Genomic DNA, 17,185 nt, shown 5'->3' with positions numbered 1-17,185 from the left:
AGAGTTCCTTGTACCATACAATGCTGTAGCTTTGATTTTTGATTTATGTAAGATCTATCTATGTAAGATGACTTATGGAAGATAAAATTATAACAAAAACCCACCAACTACAAAAGGGATGTGTGTGTGTGTGTGTGTGTGTGTGTGCGCTGGGGGGCAGGGCAAAGATGCTTCAAGTCATGAGCCTAGTTCTGGTTCTTTCTCTTTGTGGCACTAAAATCCCAGGCACCACTGCCTTCTACCTGGCCTGCAGCCCACGAGGCCCCCAGCAGCAGACCCACTTATGTACTCTTCCAGATTCACGGAAATGATAACTGATTTTGGGCCCATTTCTTTTTGTTTTTTTCTCCTTGTAGTTTATCTATCACTGCTGTATATTTAGAGTAGAGGAAATGCTGGGATGTGTGAAACTTCTGTGACCTGGGAAGTCCCTTTCCTTTTGTTTTAACCCTTATTATTGAAAATTCCTTTAAAATACTTCTTTTCCTGCCTTAGAAAGTCTAGTATACTCAGAATAATTAAATATTTCTTGGATGATTAAACATTAGAATGAAGTTTCTAAACCTTAATTTTCTATATGAAGTATCATATTTCATAGATTTAATATGCCATTGATTGTAAGATGTACCATTATTTTATATACCATTAAAAATGCTGCCAATTAAACTATGATATAGCGCTTTCTTACCATATCCTTTGTAAGATGCATCTTGATTTCAAAGATATTAAAATATGAAAAAAAATGTGCATCTTAGAGTAGATAAAACATAGAGTTACAGAGGTAGACTTGGAAGATAAAAAAGTTGAATTAAATGTGTACTCACCCCAAGGTTTCCAAAAATCAAAAGGAAATGTTTTGCCTAGAGTAATGCCAAGTGCATGGTAGGTACTCGATGAATGCTTGTGAGAGAATAAAGGCTTCTTACATGTATTGGATGGCCACTAAAATATAGGGGGAAGTATGCAAAAAAATTGTTTTTTAAAAAATTGCTAAGCATATACTATATCTAGGCCTGTGCTGGAACATTAAGCATAAAGAGAGAACAAAAAATAATGAGGACGATATAGCACAGCCCTTGCATAGTTTATAGTCTAGTGAAAGAGACAAATGTAACAAACATAGTCTGACATTGGGGGTAAGGTCAGGACTGAAAGTGTAGATTTGGGGGTTGGCTTCAGAGAGATAACAGAAATTGAAATTGTGGGGATAGATAATGACATCAAACAGGCTTGTAGCAGGGAGGGAGGGACAAGGGCAGATCCTTGGAGAGTACTTATACTAAAAGGGAGGAAGAAGGGGATCCAGTGAAGAAAACCAAGACATGTTTAGAGAGATAAGAGGAAACACTGGAGAGCAATTTGTCATTGAAACCAGAGTTAGAGAGATGGTTTTAAGAAGGAAGGAACCATCACTGTTGTCTAATTGCTGAGAGACGGGACAAGATGAGGACTGAAAGTGTTATCAGATTTGGCAGTTGGGTGGTCATCAGTGACTTCTAATAAAGTAATTTCAGGAAAATGATTGGAGCAGATGTCAGACTATAAGAAGTTGATGAGTAAATGCAGGAAGAGTTTATTTAGAAAAGGCTTATGAGGAAGGATAGGAAGAGGCAGGAAAAAACAGGAAGGGCAGAAATGGAATCAATGAATGCAGGGGTAAAAATAGACAACAACACATGGAAACAAAGCAAAGGGCTGAATGTCTAGATACAGCAGGAGGCAGGTTGTGGAGGCAGATGGCAGCCAAGGCACAGAGCAGATCTGTGGTCCAGGAGAGGGTATGGGATCAGGCAGTCTTTGGTTCAACCCCTAGTTCTGTTCCTTGCTGTATGAACTTGGACAAGTTACTTCACCTCTGCCCTTCAGATACTAAGAAAGTATCCTCAGAAAGGAGACAGACCCTCCAAAAACATTCCTACAGTAAACGTGATACATTTCTCCGTTTTTTTCCTCCTTATAAGTTTAATGTAGCCTGATGACATAAGTCCAAAGCATAATTCGAGGAAAGAATCTTACAAGGGGACAAAATGATGTATTTCAAGTGCACAGCTCTCTGACAGTTTGGCTTTTAAGAGTATCTAGAGCTGGAATTAGAAGTGGATTTCATCCTGCACACCAACACTGATGAGATGGCAATGACTGCCTGAAGCACTGGTTGGAAAGAATCATGTTTGAGCAACAGTCAAGGGTCAGCATAGCAAAGGGTTATGGATTAAAGAAGTTGGCCAGGGGCTTGGAAGGGACGGCTGTAAGAGTAGTGCCATGAATTTGCTAACCCTGAGCCAGAGGGAACAGTGGGCTATATATCCATCAGATAGTTCTCCATCAATGATACTGAGCTTTTTGATAAGCATTGAAGTGTAATGATTTCAGTGTACATTCTCTGAGAAGTACACATATGCTACATTGTACATTAACAGTAGAAACATAAATTACAGCAGACAGCTACAGTAAGTAGGTTTGACATCCTTTTATGAAAGTTAAGATGTGATTGGGATATTTTCACTAATTTAATAGAGGTCGTCTCCACATGCTCATGGATGAGGACCATGGAAATATCTGAGGCAAGATCAAAATCTTCCTCGGACAAAATTCTGGGTACGTTGTAAGAAATGGAGAAAAAGGAGATCAAGGTCCTAATGCTTCCTATACAATGGTCATGATCATTTTATCTTGAAAGCTTTTTAGAGTCACTGCTGCCAAGCTTGCTCCACTTCAATGAAGTATTCATAGCATATGTACCTTTAAGCAATGAAACATCTTGGTTGAATCTTCTAGGACAGTACATTTCATATATATATATGTATATCTATATACATATATATATAATTTTTTTAAAACAGTGATACCATGTTTTCAAATGAAATCTTATCTTGAATTTCAATATAGATAAAGCAGAGACACCCCAGCTAAAGAGGAGGTAGAGGGGTTGGTCTTCAGCCTACCTTAAGGCCAGCCCTAAGGGCTTCATGAAACATGGCTTGAAAGCCCTGCTATAAGATTAATTAGCTACGAAATACACCCCTAGGTCACTAAAGAAATTAATTTGCTATATTAGAATGATAATCTTTACGAAAAGCTAAAATGTTGGAGATGTTTATAAAATATGATAATTTTTCATTTATTCACCCAAGGTAATTACAATCATTAAAATACATTTCCCAGAGTCTGGATTCCTCAGTCTTTAACAAAACTGTGTAGCAGCACCAACAGTTAACTTCAGTACAAGGAAGTCTGTACCAGGCCCAGTCCCAGTCCCAGGCTTCCCTTCAGCTGTGGAGAAGATCTGATTTGCTTGTTTCTCCTAACACGGTCTGCTCTCTTGAGAACAATGGTACTCCATGGCCCAAGAAAGCTGCAGGAATTTCAGTCTTCACATCTGCATTCCAGGCAGCAGGAAGGGAAAAAGGAAGAACAAAGGAACTGCTTCTTTTAGGAGCTCTCCCAGTAAAGCCCACCCAACAATTCCTTAAAACTCAAAAGCCAAAATTTAGTCGCATGGCCACACCTAGCTGCAAAGGCTTCTGCGTTGCCCTTCAGCAGGACAGATTGATATATTCACACCCACACATTACCACAGTTACCTAAGGAACATCCAGTAACAGTAACCTCTAGGCAGGCTAGGCAGACTCATCATAACCTTGTATTACTTCTATACCTTGTGTATGTGTGATTTCATATATATATACATATGAAACCATATGTATACATTTGTGTTACCACCAGCACAGTTAGGGTACAGAACAACTCCACTACCCAAAAAAAGCCTCCCATATACCCTTATAGTTATACCTTCTCCCACCATTACCTCCTGGCAAATACTGATCTATCACTACAGTTTTGTTATTTCAAGGATGTCATATGAATGGAATCATGCAAGATGATTCCTTTTGAGACTTTTCTGCTTTCCCTCAGTGTAATGCCTTTGAGATTCATTGAAGTTGTTGCACCTGTCAATAATTCGATTTTTTTTTTTTTTACAGCTGAATAGTATTACATGTTATGAGTGTACCACAGTTTGTTTATCCATTCACTTGCTGAAGGACCTTTGAATTGTTTCTAGTTTTTGGCAATTATAATAGAGTTGCTATTTGTGTATATGTTTTTGTGTGAACATAAGTTTGCATCCATGTCTATATTTTTATTATAATGAGATTACATACAAGGACATTATGTGTTAATATGTTCTCTTCCCACATGAGCTATATGCACCTCCAGGATTTTGCCTGATCCAAAGCAAGCAGCATAGTGTTATGAGAGTACAGCCCCTGACCTGTGTTTTTTTTTTTTCTTAATCATGGAATTTTATTTTATTTATTTATTTGTTTTAATTAATTAATTAATTTACTTATTTAATTTTGGCTGTGTTGGGTCTTTGTTGCTGCGCACGGGCTTTCTCTAGTTGCGGCGAGCGGGGGGCTACACTTCGTTGCGGTGTGCGGGCTTCTCATTGCGGTGGCTTCTCTTGTTGCGTAGCACGGGCTCTAGGCGTGCAGGCTTCAGTAGTTGTGGTGCGTGGGCTCAGTAGTTGTGGCTCGTGGGCTTAGTTGCTCCGTGGCATGTGGGATCTTCCTGGACCAGGGATCGAACCCATGTCCCCTGCATTGGCAGGCGGATTCTTAACCACTGCACCACCAGGGAAGTCCCCCTGACCTGTGTTTGATTCTCAGCTCTACTGTTTAATAGTGGTGTGACATTGGGCAAGTTACTTACCACCTCTGTGCCTCACTTTCCCTCATCCTGGAAAATGGAAGCAGCTGCATAATCTGCACATTGGTTCCTTGACCTGTAGAGTGAGGGCTATTACATGGGAGAGGCCAAGTGGAGGCCACTAGACCCACCTCTATGTAGGAAAATAGTAAACCAAAAGGAACACTGCATTACTGGAGAGATTGCAGAGATTAGTGCCACCATCAAGGATTTGGAAGATGTAGGGGTGGTTATTACCACCACATCCCCATTTAACTCTCCCATTTGGCCTATACAGAAGACAGATGGATCTTGGAGAATGACAGTGGATTACTGTAAACTTAACTGGGTGGTGACTCCACTTATACCTGCTGTACCAGATGTGGTTTCAGTGCTTGAGCAAATTAACACATCCCCTGGAAACTGAGATATAGCTATTAATCTGGCAAGTGTCTTTTTCTCCATCCCTGTTAATAAGACCCACAAGAAGCAGTTTGCTTTCAGCAAATAAACCTTCACTGTCCCACCTCAGAAGTATGTCAACTCTCCAGCTGTGCGTTATAATTTAGTTCCCTGGATCTTGCTCTCCTTTCCCTTCCACAAGCTATTGCACTAGTACATTACATTGATGACATCATGCTGATTGGACCTAGCGAGCAAGAAGTAGCAACTACTTCAGACTTACTGGTAAGACATTTGCGTGTCAGAGGGTGGGAAACAAGTCTGACACAAATTCAGGGGGCTTCTACCTCAGTGAAATTTCTAGGGGTCCACTGGTGTGGGGCATGTCAAGATATCCTACAAATAAAAAAGAGGCACAATGCCTAGTGAGCTTCTTTGGATTTTGGGTGCAACAAAGCCCTCCTTGGGGTGTGTTACTCCAACCTACTTACCTAGTGACTCAAAAAGCTGGTCGTTTTGAATGCGACCCAGAATAAGAGAAAGCTCTGCAACAGGTCCAGACAGCTGTGCAAGCTGCTCTGCCACTTGGGCCATAGCATCCAGCAGATTTTAGGATTTTAGATCAAAGCCCTGCCATCTTCTATAGATAACTACTCTCATTTTGGGAAATAGTTCTTGGCCTGCTACTGGACTTCAGTCGAGACTGAATGCTTAACCATAGGCTACCAAATTACCACGAGACCTGAGCTGCCCATCATGAACTGGGTATTATTTGATTTATGAGGGAGTGCACAGCACTTCAAAAGAACTCCTTGAGTCTTCTAATTTATACAGAAACAAATCTAGGGAACATGTGTGGAAATGGATATTAGGGGATTAGGATCATAGTAGAAAGAACATAAAGTTGAATCAGGCCTTTGGACTTAGACTAGAACTTACACCACTGGTTCTCAGGCCTTCAGACTGCAGATCCGGGGACTTCTCAGCCTCTGTAATTGTATGAGCCAATTCTTTATTAGAGATCTCTTTCATATATATAAAGTCATATATATCTCCTATTGGTTTTGTTTCTCTGGAGAACCCTAATACAAGCAAGTTATATAACATCTATATGTCTTAATTTCCCCATCCTGGAAAATTGGGATAAACAGAGTTCTTACCTCCCAGAGTTGTGAGGATTAAAAATAGTTGATACACTGAGTTTGCTGAGGTCACAGCAGTATCTCACATGTTTTCATATCCTTAGCACCTAGTAAAGTTTATGGCAGAATGCTGATGTTCCTAAATATTTGTTCAATAAATGACTTGATCAATTTTTAAAATAATCCTAACATATAAAACTGTATTATTCATTATTTTTTATTCAACAAATATTTATGAGTACCTACTATGCTCAGGTATTATGCTAGGCCCTGGGCACACATTTGGAAACATAAATATTATCATCAAGAGGAAAATGAATCATTGATACAGACTATTTAAGCTTTTTTTTTTTCTCACAGAGCTATTATTCTTTACATAACAATTCATTCCATAAAAATTTCCTTTTATGGAAGTAAAATAATAAAGAATGAATAGCACACGCACTGGCTTCAATTACTTTCTGAAAGTCATATTAATTTACTTTTTGAAGCAAAGAGCAAAACAAAGATTAAACAGAAGATAAGAATTTAAATACGGGTATTTGACTTCTTTTTTTTAGTCAAGATGATTTCAAATTTGTTGCCCTCAGACCAGAGCCATGTACTTAACTCTTGTTTCAAATAGGTTGATGATTCTGAGACTTTCCGTAGAGTAATGCTGGTGAATATAACTCAGGCCATATTTACAGATTAATTGTAACATGATTAAATTTTGCATTTCCTTAACCGTGTGTTGGTTGGTGTAGTTTGAAATAATTAGATTATAGGGTAGCCCAATTATTTGGCTTAAACAGTCATGCATACACCCTAGGGCTTAATTGCCATGAATAAATCAATACCACCCGAAATTCATTGGCTGTCACTGACAATAGCTTTAACTGTACTTGCACAGTGTAAGAAATTCAATTAGCAGGCTAAGACCCATGATTAAAACTTTAGCCATTAAAATAACTGCTGGCTATCTCCTAGAGATCAGTTTTTTTCTCAATGTAGAATCTGTAATCCTACCCAATTTAAACTTTACAGTCATTTTTCTCAAGACAGACTATCTAGTTTTTTTTTTTTTTTTTTACTTTTCTTTGGTAACCATGAAATACAGTACACTTCTCTTTTAAAAAAACTGGGAAAGTCATAGGGCTTAAAAATTTCTAAAATAATTAGACCTGGGTCTTGTCCAGGAAAATCTACCATTAAAGATAAAGAAATCTTAGAACATTGTGACTAGTTACAAAGAAAGATATTTACAACGGAAAACGCCTACTTATCATATTTATACTCTGACAAGCAGCGAAGTAAAATTCATGATGAAGCTACCGCTGATTTCGACATTTTTATTTACTAGGTCGTCGGCTTCCAGTTTACTGCTAGGTTTTAAAAGATGTTCCTAAGCGAAAGGAAGGGGAGGATGCCTATCCACAGACCGGGGGGTCAGCTATTTCTTTCGATCCGGTGAGCGGCGATCGAGGCGCGTGAAACAAGGGTAGGGGCGGGAATTAGCGACTCAATAAAACTCCCAGCTAGCGAGGAAGCCAGCCCGGTGTTAGACACAAATAGAGCAGAACAGATTTGGGGCTAATTAAAACAACCACAGGACACTCCCCCTTGCGTTAGCGGGGTCGGCTCTCCAGCATTCGCAGGGTTGGAGGCGGGGACTAGTTCGGATTCAAATTTAAAGCGGGATGCCCGCGCGTGGCCCAGCAGGTGCCTCCAGCCCGGCTGCCCGCGGAGGGCGTTTCCGCCCCTACCTGCCCATAGGGCCGGAAATTACCGAGAGGGGAACGGCCCCTCCTTTGTTGTCAGTGTTTCAACAGCGCGGAAAGCCTTAAAAAGTGCGCAGCGTAGAGGACGCGGGCTGGTCCGCCCACCCGACACTCCACGCTTCTCCACCCTCTTGGCCGCTGTGTCCCCTGCGCTTCTTTTAGAATGCCACTGGGGGAAGCTGGAGTAAAACTGGGAGGGGAGTGAGGCGGGAGGAGTAGGGATGATAGTAACAAGGCACAAGTGCTCCCTGTACTACCCTTCACAGATTACGCAACGGGAGGCAGCCAAGGGAAAGTAGCGCATGCGCGGACTGCCTTACAGGCGCGCGGAGAAAGTCGCGCATGTGCAGAGCCCAGAAGGAAAAAAGAAGCGAAGGGGTGACTGGCAGGTTGAGGGCGCTTTAGCTACTGAAGAGGCACAGCGGCCAGGGGGCGCGTGCGCAGAGCGCCCGAAGGGGTGGGGCTCTTCCAAGGGGACGGCCTCGCGCGCCCCCTGGCGCGCGCCCGGGGAGAGGAGAGAGCGGGAGGGGGCGGAGAGGAGGGAAGAGGCATGGAGGGCGGGAGGGGGGAGGGGAGCCGGAGCGAGGGAGGGTTTATCGACCGGGCGATTTTGGTTAAAATATTCAAAATGGCGGACGGAGGAGCAGCGAGTCAAGATGAGAGTTCAGCCGCGGCGGCAGCAGCAGCAGGTAATCATTACAGCATTTTACATATTCATATTCATACTCAACCCCGGCTCCCGTTGCCCCCCCCGCGACTTAGCATAATTTATTAGTACTCAGGATTATTATAATTAACGGCGGGGAGATGGGGGGCCGGGGAGCACGGAGCCCCCGCCGGGCGCCGAACGGAGGGGGAAAGAGGCTCGGAGAGGCCAGGCGGAGGGGGAAGACAAGGGGCAAAGGGGGCTGCGATCCACTGCGCTCCTCCTGCCCCAGCCCACCCCGCTGCCGGCTCGCCCGCCCGCCGGCACCGGCCCTCCTCCTCAGCCGGCCGCCGCCGCCGCCGCCGCCGCCTCCTCGCAGCCGAGCCCGAACCCGAGCGGGTCCGCGGCGGGGCCGCGGGGCCGGGGCAGAGGGAGAGGACAATAAAGACATTTTACATATTCATAGCTGCTGGGCCGGCGGGGCGCGGCGGGGCGCGGGCGGGCGACCCGGGCCGGGCGGGCGCGGGTTGGGGGGGGCGTGGAGGGGGAATGGAGGTGGCGGCGAGCACAATGCCGGGGAGGCGGCGGGGCCGGAGCGGACCCCGGCGGCCGGACAGCCGCACGCGTCCTCCCTCCGGGAGCGGGCCGGGGCGGGGGAACGCTGCCCACCGCGGGGGGCGGCCCGGAGGGCGGCCGGGGGTGCGCCGGTGGAGAGCGCCCAGCCGGCGCCCGAGCCCCGCCGCCGCACAGGGGTCCGAGCGGGGCTGAGCCCGGGGGTCACGGACTCGGGCACCTCGGCCGCGCCCCACTTATCTCCAGTGTAGCGGCCTGACCCGAGCCAGGCCTGCGCTGTAGGTGGGTAGGGGTGAGCGGTCGCGGGCGCTGCGAGGTGGCCTCGGGGCGGAGGGGGTGGGGAGCCCGCGCAGGGGTCCGCTTCTCCCCCTTGGGGTCGGACTGGGTTGAAAGCGGCCCTTGGGGAAAGTTGCCCTCCGAGGGGCAGGTCCTGCCGGGCCGCCCCATGTGCTCCGGGCCAGCGGTCAGGGGTCTCAGTGGGTCCTGGGAAAGCCCCCTGTCCCCGGGCGGCCGTGGATTCCCGAGGGAGTTGGGCTGAAGGTGCCTGGCGTGGTCTGATCTCTGTCTCCCCCTGCCCCTTCCCATCCCCCCTCCGCCTCTGCTCTTGACCCGGACCGACAGGGCCCGGGGCCCTCGAGGGCCTCTCACTCCCAGGCCCCAGAAGCGCCCGCAGGCCTCCCAGGAACTCGGATGTAAAGCGCTGCCCTCCTGCCCCTGCCCCAGAACCGGCTGGGCTGACAAGTTGATAATATTCTTGGTTTCCCCTCTCTGGTTGGGAGTTGGGTAGGGGCGGGGTTCCCCCTCCCTGGTTCTGTACTCCTGTTTTCTTGCTGGGTGCTGGGTCCTCTTGATTCTCTGGTTAGCTGAACCTCTCTCATTTGAATAATGTCTAATTCGGGGAGGTTTATATTATTGAAATGGCCGCCTGGCTTTCCCCGCCTCTCATGTTTAGTAATTCAGACCTTTAATAACAGCCACTCACAGCCCAACGCCGTGTTTATATTTTACATTCGCCCCATGTGCTTTTGTGGTTCGATATGATTCTTTTTTTTTTTTTTTCCTTGGCAATCCACAGGGCTCTGAGATCAAACCCAGGCTGTGCTGGGAAGAGAAGGGGGAGAGCTAGGCCTTGGCTCCTCTAGCAGTGGCCTAGGCCTCATGTTCTCTGCCGCTTGATTTATTTACTAATAACCAAAATGACTCTCTCCCCCCCACCAACTTCCACACACTTACCCCTACTCCGCGGGCAAAACAAACCCTCTTGGGGCCTTAGCAGCGTTCAGACAGCTCCGAGCTAAGCATCAGCTCTGTCGTGTTTTGTTTTCTCTTAAAAAGACTTTCTTACAGTTTGCCGTAATATTGGGCCTAAGAAAAAAAAAATTTATGACTTCTCATTTTCAGAGGCGAATGAAACCTATTTTGGTTTAATACAAATAAATCATTTTGTTTTGGGGCTAGTTCACCCCTGCCCCTTGGCTCCTACCCTCAAGTTAAACACTTTCAGGCTTTGTAAAGGTCTGCAGGATTTGTAGAATCCAGTAGTTTTTTTCTAGGAGTTGTAGAATAGGTAGGTATTTTAGAAATTCCAATTAACAGCACTTTCAAAATTCCTCAGTGCTGCCTTCCCTTTTCAGCCTCTTCATTCTAATTTAAAATGGGCTGATATTAATTTTGTGCTATCACTGTCATAGACTTGCTTATTTTAATTGTAGCACTCCTGAAAACAGAAATGGGTTTATGTTTTTTTTTTTTGAGTGTTTGTGTCATGGTTAAATGAGTGAAAATAGAGATAAACACAGGCACTGTGTCTACCCTGATCTTGGAACTTACTCCCCTCCCAGCACACCGACCCCTCTTTCTTTAAGTTGTCAGGATTGATTTTATGTTTTATGTAGACTTAGGACATTTGGTCTGTGAAAGGCAGATAAACTTTTGCGATTTAAAGAAATAGTGATTTTGATTTGGGGGCTTTCCCTCGGTAAAGTTTTCTTTCTTTTTTATTTTGTATAGTTCTAATGTGTTTTTTTAAAAACATGGTGTTGCTTCTCATTGGTAGTTTTTTAACCTCGGCTAGTAAAGTATCCGAGAAGTGTTGTTTAACACCAATGTGTTTAATCTTTGAAATTATGTTAAGGCACTTGATGGTCAGTTGCGAGATACATATTTTGTGAGACATTAGTCTTCTGTTTAATTGGCAACAAAATTCTAGATTTGATGGGCTAAAAGCAAGCCAATTTCAAATAACCAGTTCTTACTATTCTTTTACCTCCAGTAGGCTGGCCTGAATGCAGCAGGAAAAAAAAATCTGTAGCTTTCATGAGAATGTTCAGGTGAATAACTGCTTCAGAGACCTGAAGCATGAGGTTGGATAGACAAAAAAACAGTAATATGATTTCATGCCTTCAATAGCATATGTTTTTGCACCCGATTCCCAAGATGTGGTCAAACTGATGATGTCATTGGACAGAGGACAAGGTGCAGCTAATTTGATTTATTGTCCCGAGGTGAAGTGTAGCAGTGAAACCTTCTCATAGGGAAACCATTTATCTCGGGACAATTTCCTTTATAGCTGAAATTTAACCACTACCAAGGCTGTAGATATTTTATCCAAGATGATAAAATGTACGTTGCCTTTTACAAACAAAATTTCTTTCTTACAGTTTTTGTGATACAGGAAAGGATGACTGTTGTTAACTGGCCTTATATTTTGGTTGGCTTTCCATGCTATTGTAAAAATTCATTTCCTCAAATTCTCAGTTGGAGACTATGGTTTTAAATAAGTATAATCATAGAAGTGATCCATGAGCATGCTTTAGATAGGTTCTTTGTAATCCCCCAAACTCCAGTTAGAAGCTGTGTTTCTTGATTTAATCAGAGCATAGCCTGGGATAAAGGAGAGATCATATTGGCCTTAGAAGTTATTTCAATGAGTAAAGTGAACTTGACAAGGATGAGGGCTATATATTCTGTTACGTTGAAATTATAGTGTTTAAATTAAGGTAGAATACTTACAGTAAAGCATGTTCTTTGCAAACAGTTTTTAAAAAAAATAATTCAGAATTCTTTTTGGATTGTCTTAATTTAGTCTGGACAAGTTGTGCATTTTATTTTGATTGATTAGTGATTTTTAAAATTGTTCCACTGTGAGTGATTCCACATATGATTTTTGACCTATTAGATTTTCCTGTCAGACATTTTCCGTCATATTTTTAACTAGTTTATCTTAAAGTGATGATTAAAATGTCCTGGGAATGTGGTAGAATAGCTGTGACTTATTCCTAACTAACTTGTGAGCCAAGCTTGATAGAGTATTTTAGGTTACTTTTGAGCCTTCATAAGTTTATAACCTGCCTGTTTCCTTTTGTATCTGTCAGGTGGCTTCCCACAAGTTTTCAGAAAACCCATTGTTACTTCCTTCTTAACTTGCTCCATCTAGTAGTTATAATGGTACTTATGAATTTAGGTCTTGAAAATTTATGTGACAGCTGACCAAATATTTTTAATTTCTAAAAGGACCGTTCTTCTTCCAAGCCATTACTGTTCAAGTAATTTTCAACCTCGGCCCCAAACTAATTTCGAATTCCTTTCATTTTGTCATTGTCGAAAATCCCAGTAGTCAAGGAAAAAACAAATAGCGACTATTATTCAGGTTTAAATGGTGTAATATTCTGCCATATTTTAAATTCACTGTTCTCTGCTTCGATAGGCAGTATAAAGAAGAAGGAATAAAATGTGTTTCATTGCTGTGTAGGTTGAAGTAATTGTTAATCTTATTCATCTGGTCAGTGGATTTTGGAATAAGTTTAGGACTCAATGTTAAATTGCTCTTATAAAGCCACCAAAGATGTTTAAAGGAGCCTTGAATATCTTAAGCAGGTGGTTCTAAAATGACAGAACTGGAAATTTGAATGTTGCCTTTCATAAGTATTTTCCATTAAAAATGAAACATTTAAAATTTCTTGAATCTGTATTGCTTGATCTTGAGTTTAGGTGTGTGGGTCTGTGTGTTTAAGTTGTGTTTTTAAAATTGGTCTCTCACTTTCATGAATGTCTGTTCCTTTGTACTAGGAGGACTATAATATAATGTAGTAGTGATTGCCTTAATGTTATCAGTTATTTTTGTTTTGTTTTTAATGTTGACAGCCCACAGCTTTAGTCTTCTTTCAAGCACTATTAAAATCAATTTTCTTTTAAAATACCGAAATACCGGTGTATGACTGTCATTAATTTGCTTTTATACAGGTGTTGGTTCAGTTACAGTTTTTGTGATTAGTAAAGACTTACTATGAAGCCTAATTGTAAGCAGGAATGTGTTTTCCTAATGGAAATGATTGTATTTAGAACTATTCAAATAATTATTGTTTGCAGAACAAGTCACAGACAAAACATGTCCCTTTTTGGCCACCCATGTTCTTGTTTCTGTTGCCTCCTTTAATGTTAAATGCCTGAGCAAACATGTTTATTACTTATTTCTCAAGGAAATCTAATATTAGGTATTAGAGTGTGGATTTGATTGTTATACATCTGCCTTATTTGAGTTTCTGTATCCCTCCTAAATGAATCCTTTCGTCCTTTTCCTCTTTATAGGGAACTCTTTGGGCCAGAATTTTGCTTAATTCTTATCCTGATTGTGTTGCTTAAAAATATCTTTTTGAGTGGAATCAAGGTTGAAAGAGGTAATAATTATGGTTCACAGATTACTTATCCATCTTCTTTTGCTGAATGTTTTTGCACATTGTTGACATTTTGTAAATAAAGATAGTTGGATAACTTAGTAGATTTATATTTCTTCTTAGGAATAAATTGGTTTTATTTTGTACTCAAATATTTCTGACTATGTTCTAAACTGGCAGTGAGCCCTTATAAACTCTTTTGGCGGTAATAGCAATGGAAATAAAAATAGCATGAGTGGAGCCAGTGCTTAACTTACCGATCCATGTACAGTATATTTAGAATTTGGAATATGAGAATTGTCTTGAGTTTCAGAACCTCTGATGTGAAGAAGCTCTTTACATATAATGCATGTTGTTTATAGAGTTCTGTGTTTTTACCGCAGGATATTAATTTATTGAGCATTGATAAGATGTCTTATTTGTACTCGGTGACTGATAAAACGCCTTTGTTTTTTGTTTTTTCCCAGTTAAGCAAATACTCAAGTTTTCAGTGTTGCCTAGATTTTGCAGACAGGCCTAGCAATGAGCAAAAGAAAAATCAGCAAGCCTCTAGATTTATCAGCTTCTTTTTTAAAGTACTATCCAGGAAACTAGATATTCATCCAGAAGGGGATACATAATATTAATTTTTAAAATGACAATGTGAAGCACCAAACTTAGCTCAGTGTGAATGTTGGTAGTAGATTTACTCAGCCTGTGATATTGAAAGACCTTGCAAGCACAGTTTAATTTGTCACATGATTTATTTCATAATTCTCTGTGTAACTTTATTGGTTTTTTATGTTGGAGTCATAGCTCTAGTGTATAAAGTTAAATCATTAAGTTGGTAAAATAATAAAAATTATGGGTAGGCCTTTTTTTCTTTGGACTGGTGAGCTTTCTCATTGCAATAGAAGGTATAAACAGGAATGGCTAGGAAGTGAACATTTTGTTGTGTATGTTAAACAGCTCAATTGTTTTTGGGACTTCCCTGGCTATCCAGTGGTTGAGACTCCGAGCTTCCAAGGCAGGGGGCGAGGGTTTGATCCCTGGTTAGGGAACTAAGATGCCACATGCCAAAAAAAAAGCAAAAAACAGCTCAATTGTTTTTAACATGTGGTCATCTCCTCAAGAAATGGAGTTGTACTGACTAGCTTTCTGATCTGCAGAGTGAATATATTTTTTAGAGAAAAGTGACTTAGCTATTTTCTTGTTTTAGTATACTTATTTTAATAGTCTGCTTAGTGAAAAAAATGTGCTTTTTTTTGCTGATTCATACTGCAGTAGGCAAGTATATTTTAATCAATCTTTTAAAAATAATTATTTAAACATTTCTTAGCTTGCAAAAAAGTATCTGCTGCTTTGTACCTGGTCCCTATGCCAGTTGTCTTTGGGGCTAACAAGGGAATATAAGACTTTGCTGTGGAAGACTGCTGTGGCATTTACTTAGCAGGGAAAAATTTTAAAGCAATGTATATACAGTTGGCCCTCCATATTGGTGAGTTTGGTATCTGTGAATTCAACCAACTGCAGATCGAAAATATTGGAAAGAAATATTCCAGAAAGCTCCAAAAAGCAAAGATTGAATTTGTTGTACCTGGCAACTATTTACTTAGCATTTACATTGTATTCAGGATTATAACTAATCTAGAGGTGATTTAAAGTATATAAGAGGATGGGCATAAGTTATATGCAAATATAACACCCTCTTATATAAGGAACTTGAGCATCCCTGGGTTTTGGTATCCTTGAAGATTCTGGAACCAATCACCTGTGGTTACCAAGGGATAATTGTAATTACATATTAAAATATATAATGGATAATAATGATCAGAGTAGAAATCAAAGTGTGTCCAAGTTTGTAGGAACCAAAGCATCCTAGAACTGTTGTAGCTGGAAGGTAATTTAGATACAGTCTATCCTAAAACCTTTACAGATGAGGAGGCATTATTCTCAGGTGCTTTAGTGACTTGCCCACAGTCTCTTCACTATTGAGTAATGGATGAGAACGCAAGACTTCAGACTTTCTAGTCTCCTCCTCCCCATGCCTCCATCTCTCCCTCTACCACATTGCTGCTAGTCAGAGCAGACTTTTAGTAGAAGGTGAGATTTTTAAGCTGAATTTAAAAGGGTGATAAGAATTTAGAGGAATGGGAAGACATTGCCGGGGAGGTTGTGTTCAAGATTGTGCTGTATATGTAAAAAATGAGGTATTCTATGTGCAGGGAGGCCATTGGAGGTGTTTGAAGTAAGGAATCCTATGATAAAAGCAGTCAGTATTCTAGGATTAACATGGTGGTGTGCAAGCTGATTTGAAATAGGAAGGGAGAGATTGACTCCATGGAAACCAGTATATAAAAATAAAGGTATGTGGTTTGTTGACTAATTGCTTTAAGCTATAGAGATACAAACATAATAAGACAATTACCAGACCTCAAAAGGCTTTCACTCTAACAATGATGTAATGAAAATAGATAATCCATAGTAAGGATGTTGAGAATGTTGTCCAGTTACATCACACAGAATAAGGACCTTTGGGAGAAATTCTTGCCTAGTCTTTACAGTAAGAACTCACTTATTTCTGACCAATGGTTTTGTTTTTAGTCTTCTGGACACTGAACTAATTGACTTTATTTCCTTTTCAAATCAAACTACAGTGTTTAGACCAAATTATTAATCTGAAAGTTTAGATAGGCAATTATGGTATCCATAATTTTTCTTAGCCTCATTCCCAGTCCATTTTAGGTGCTTAACATTTTGTTTTGCATTTGTTTTATTGCTTCCATCTTTAAACTCCTGTTATTTTGTGTTTTATGTGGGCTACGTTATATCCTTTCTGGAGCAAGGCGGGTATAAAACAATAAAATTACTGTAACCATGACATAATGATACTGTCTGTATTTTTATAGTACCTTGAAATTTATAGCAGCACTCTCATTTTCATTAACTCATTTGCTCCTTTCAGGAAATATTATTATGCCCATTTTATTTTTGAGTAAAATGAAGCCCAGATTAAGTGACTTTCCCAAGGTCATGTGCTTAATGAGCACAGAACGTGTTTGGGGAATAGCAAGACTTCCAGGTTAGCTATTACTGAGGCTGCATATTGGAGAGTGGTGGAAGGCAGGTTGGGACTCTGTTCTGGAGAGCTCTGAATGCTGTGTGTTGGTGGTGCAGGAGTTTGGATTTCATTTGCTTGGCAGTAAGGGATCATTGAAGTTTTTTGTTCTGGACCGAGGAGCCATAATCAAAGTCCTTAAAGTGTTTAGCAGTTAATCAGAGTCAAAGGGGATAGCAGGGTTTCGAGCTTAGATTATCAAA

General features: G+C 41.5%; 1 protein-coding gene across 5 annotated transcripts in view; it reads left to right on the top strand.

Annotated features, from left to right (window-relative positions):
* The first annotated feature begins 8,581 nt into the window (after positions 1–8,581).
* Positions 8,582–17,185, top strand: part of POU2F1 (POU class 2 homeobox 1) — a 178,370-nt gene continuing 169,766 nt past the window's right edge. For 4 of the 5 annotated variants that reach the window (XM_082360715.1, XM_082360712.1, XM_082360716.1 and 1 more), the window contains exon 1: positions 8,582–8,682. In XM_082360715.1, the coding sequence (XP_082216841.1) occupies positions 8,622–8,682 (61 nt within the window). In that variant the 5' untranslated portion in view covers positions 8,582–8,621. The remainder of the gene's footprint in view (positions 8,683–17,185) is intronic. The other variant, XM_082360713.1, reaches the window with a different exon arrangement.

This window comes from Balaenoptera borealis (assembly GCF_965194805.1).
Source record: "Balaenoptera borealis genome assembly, chromosome: 1".
Taxonomy (NCBI): domain Eukaryota; kingdom Metazoa; phylum Chordata; class Mammalia; order Artiodactyla; family Balaenopteridae; genus Balaenoptera; species Balaenoptera borealis.
Note: the sequence above shows the minus strand (reverse complement) of the source record. Positions and strands in the feature narration are given on the sequence as shown.